At 62.1% G+C, this 4238-nt stretch overlaps 1 protein-coding gene across 2 annotated transcripts in view; it reads left to right on the top strand.

Annotated features, from left to right (window-relative positions):
* The first annotated feature begins 3063 nt into the window (after positions 1 to 3063).
* C3 (complement C3) overlaps positions 3064 to 4238 on the top strand; it is a 34522-nt gene continuing 33347 nt past the window's right edge. Inside the window, exon 1 of one of the 2 annotated variants that reach the window (XM_062635985.1) lies at positions 3064 to 3189. In XM_062635985.1, the coding sequence (XP_062491969.1) occupies positions 3119 to 3189 (71 nt within the window). In that variant the 5' untranslated portion in view covers positions 3064 to 3118. The remainder of the gene's footprint in view (positions 3190 to 4238) is intronic. The other variant, XM_062635986.1, reaches the window with a different exon arrangement.

The raw sequence follows: 4238 nt of genomic DNA, 5'->3' as shown, positions 1-4238 counted from the left end.
TGGATGGAGAAGTGATGGGTCCTGATTGGGTGTCAGTGGAGATGGGTCTTGGTTGGGTGTCAATGGAGATCCTGTAGGGTGTCAATGGAGATGGGTCCTGATTGGGTGTCAGTGGAGATGGGTCTTGATTGGGTGTCAGTGGAGATGGGTCCTGGTTGGATGTCAATGGAGATGGGTCCTGTAGGGTGTCAGTGGAGATGGGTCCTGGTTGGATGTCAATGGAGATGGGTCCTGTAGGGTGTCAAAGGAGATGGGTCCTGTAGGGTGTCAATGGAGATGGGTCCTGTAGGGTGTCAATGGAGATGGGTCCTGGTTGGGTGTCAATGGAGATGGGTCCTGGTTGGGTGTCAGTGGAGATGGGTCCTGTAGGGTGTCAAAGGAGATGGGTCCTGGTTGGGTGTCAGTGGAGATGGGTCCTGTAGGGTGTCAATGGAGATGGGTCCTGGTTGGGTATTGATGGAGATGGGTCCTGGTTGGGTGACATCAATGCAGATGAGATCCTGATGGGACCATGTCTATGGAGGAGCTGATGGAGATGGGATCCTGATTGGATCACTTCTAGTGATGGAGATGGAGATGGGTCCTGGTTGGGTGTCAGTAGAGATGGGTCCTGGTGGGGTGATGTCAATGCAGACGAGATCCTGATGGGACCATGTCTGTGGCGAAGCCAATGGAGATGGGATCCTGATGGGACCACGTCTGTGGAGGAGCCGATGGAGATGGGATCCGGGTGGGACCACGTCTGTGGAGGAGCCGATGGAAATGGGATCCTGATGGGACCACGTCTATGGAGGAGCTGATGGAGATGGGATCCTGATGGGACCACGTCTGTGGAGGAGCTGATGGAGATGGGATCCTGATGGGACCACGTCTATGGAGGAGCCGATGGAGATGGGATCTGGATGGGACCACGTCTATGGAGGAGCTGACGGAGATGGGATCCTGATGGGACCACGTCTGTGGAGGAGCCGATGGAGATGGGATCTGGATGGGACCACGTCTGTGGAGGAGCCGATGGAGATGGGATCCTGGTGGGACCACGTCTGTGGAGGAGCTGATGGAGATGGGATCCTGATGGGACCTCGTCTGTGGAGGAGCCGATGGAAATGGGATCCTGGTGGGACCTCGTCTGTGGAGGAGCCGATGGAAATGGGATCCTGGTGGGACCACTTCTGTGGAGGAGCTGATGGAGATGGGATCCGGATGGGACCACGTCTGTGGAGGAGCTGATGGAGATGGGATCCGGATGGGACCACGTCTGTGGAGGAGCTGATGGAGATGGGATCCTGGTGGGACCACTTCTAGTGATGGAGATGAGTCCTCAGGAGGCTCCTACAGCAAGGGGGGCTCCTTCCCCTTCAGGAACCCCCAGGAGCTGATGGCGATGGGGCCACCACCACCGTTGGCTCCTTCCCACCTCCTGGAGAAGTCCTTGTCCCGATGGTGGGCCCCAGGACACCCCCCCCGGCCCCAAGTGCAGGCGGCAGCGCTGTGGGGCCCGGGTGGGACCTGCGGAAGCTGCGGGTGCTGCGCCTGCGCCCCACGGCGCCGTGGGGGCCAATGGGAACCCGGATGCTGGGTCCTTCCTGCTCCTGCTGCCGGGGAGGAGCTGGAGGCCACAGAGGGGCCCCTGTGGTCATGGGGGGTGGTGGTGGGAATGGGGCACCCATGGGGGGGACCTGGGGGGTGGGACTCATGGGGGGGAACAGGGGTCTGGGTATGGTCACCCAATGGGAGCCATGGGACCAGCATCTGGGTCCATGAGGGGCCCAAGGGGAGCCATGGGACCAGCATCTGGGTCCATGAGGGGTGGAGGCACCTGAGACCTGTTGGGGATCTTGTTGGGGGGACACCCCCATATCCAGGTCTTGCCCAGGGTCCTGGTGCAGGGGGGACCCCCAGATACTTCCTTCCCCCCATTGTCCCCTATTGCCCCCCATTGTCCCATTGCCCCCCATTACCCCTTTAGCCCCATTGACTGCCATTGCTCCTATTGCAGCCATTACCCCCATTGCCCCCATTACCCCATTGCCCCCATTACCCCCATTGCCCCATTACCCCATTGTATTCATTGCCCCATTACTCCCATTGCCTCATTGCCCTCATTGCCCCCATTACCCCCATTGCCCCCCATTGCCCCATTGTCCCATTATCCTCATTGCCCCCATTATCCCCATTGCCCGATTGTCCCCATTACCCCCATTGCCTCCCATTACTCCCATTGCCCCATTGCCCTTTTGCCCCCATTGTCCCATTGCCCCCACTACCCCCGTTGCCCCCATTGCCCTCATTGCCCTATTGCCCCAATTGCCCCATTGCCCCCATTACCCTCATTGCCCCCCATTACCCCCATTACCCCCATTGACCCCATTACTCCCATTGCCCCCCATTACCCCCATTGCCCCCATTGCCCCATTGCCCCCATTGCCCCATTGCCCCCATTACCCCCCTTGCCCTCCATTACCCCTATTGCCCCCCATTGCCCCCATTGTGCTCATTGCCCCCATTACCCCCATTGCCCCCCATTGCCCCCATTGCCCGATTGTCCCCATTACCCCATTGCCCCCATTACCCCCATTGCCCTCCATTACCCCCATTGCCCCCCATTGCACCCATTGCCCCCCATTGCCCTCATTGCTTCCATTACCCCCATTACCCCTATTACCCCCATTACCCCATTGCTCTCATTGCCCCATTACCCCCATTGCCCCCAATGTGTCCCTGCTGCCCCATCACCCCCCCCCATTGTCCCTCCCCCGATGTCGCAACCCCATGGCCCCTCGCCAGCTCCTTCCCCGAAATGAGGAAGCACCCGGGAAGCCCCTCCCCCCCCCCCCGGGGGCCACCCCAACCCCCACCCAAGGGACCCCCATTGGTAGGTCCCGACTCCCCCTCCCCCCCCCCAGTGGATCCATTTCGGGGGGGGGGGGCACAGAGAACATCGCGCCCCCCCCCCTTGGTGGCCCCATGGGTGCCCGGTTGCACCCATAGACCCGGTTCCACCCCCCCACCCCCCCCCCCGGTGTTGGGTGGCCCCATGGGTGCTGGTTACCCATTAACCTATGGGTGCTGCTATAAAAGGACCCCCCCGGCCCCACCACTGCCCTCCCCTGCGGCCATGGGGCACCCGGTGCTGCCTATGGGGCTGCTGCTGCTGCTGCTGTGCGCGACCTCCAGCCAGGCCCAGATGTGAGTGATGGGGACCCCCCCCCCCATGGGACACCCCCATTGGAACACCTCTTATGGGACCCCCAGTGGGACCCCCCCAATGGAACCCCCCCATTGGAGCCCCTCTTATGGGACCCCCAATAGGACCCCCCTATGGAACCCCCCATGGACCCCCCATTGGAACCCTTCTTTTTGGACCCCCAATAGGACCCCCCTATGGACCCCCCATTGGAACCCCTCTTATGGGACCCCCCATTGGAACCCCTGGGACCCCCAGTGGGACCCCCCTATGGGCCCCCCATTGGAACCCATTTTCTGGGACCCCCAATGGGACCCCCCTATGGAACCCCCCCATTGGAACCCTCTTCTGGGCCCCCCAATTGGACCCCCCTACAGATCCCCCATTGGAACCCCTCTTCTGGGACCCCCAATAGGACCCCCCTATGGACCCCCCCATAGACCCCCCCATTGGAACCCCTCTTATGGGACCCCCCCATTGGAACCCCTCTTCTGGGCCCCTCATTGGGACCCCCCTATGGAACCCCCCCATTGGAACCCCTCTCCCGGGCTCCCCAATGGGACCCCCCTATAGGCCCCCCATTGGAACCCCTCTTCTGGGCCCCCCAATGGGACCCCCCTATGGATCCCCCATTGTAACCCCTCTTCTGGGGCCCCCAATGGGACCCCCCCTATGGACCCCCCATAGGAACCCCTCTTCTGGGCCCCCCAATGGGACCCCCCCTACGGACCCCCCCATAGGAACCCCTCTCCTGGGCCCCCCAATGGGACCCCCCCATGGACCCCCCATTGGAACCCCTCTTCTGGGACCCCCAATGGGACGCCCCTATGGACCCCCCCATTGGAGCCCCTCTTCTGGGCCCCCCAATGGGACCCCCCCCATGGGACACCACCTTTGGAACCCCTCTTCTGGGCCCCCAATGCGACCCCCCTATGGACCCCCCCATTGGAACCCCTCTTCTGGGACCCCCCCATGGGACCCCCCTATGGCACCCCCCCATTGGAACCCCTCTTCTGGGCCCCCCAATGAGACCCCCCCTATGGACCCCCAA

Source organism: Pezoporus occidentalis, unplaced genomic scaffold, assembly GCF_034315485.1.
Source record: "Pezoporus occidentalis ecotype Australia unplaced genomic scaffold, CSIRO_AGI_Poc_V1 ctg460, whole genome shotgun sequence".
Taxonomy (NCBI): Eukaryota; Metazoa; Chordata; class Aves; order Psittaciformes; family Psittacidae; genus Pezoporus; species Pezoporus occidentalis.
The sequence above is the reverse complement of the archived record's forward strand: the minus strand, read 5'-3'. Positions and strand labels throughout refer to the sequence as shown.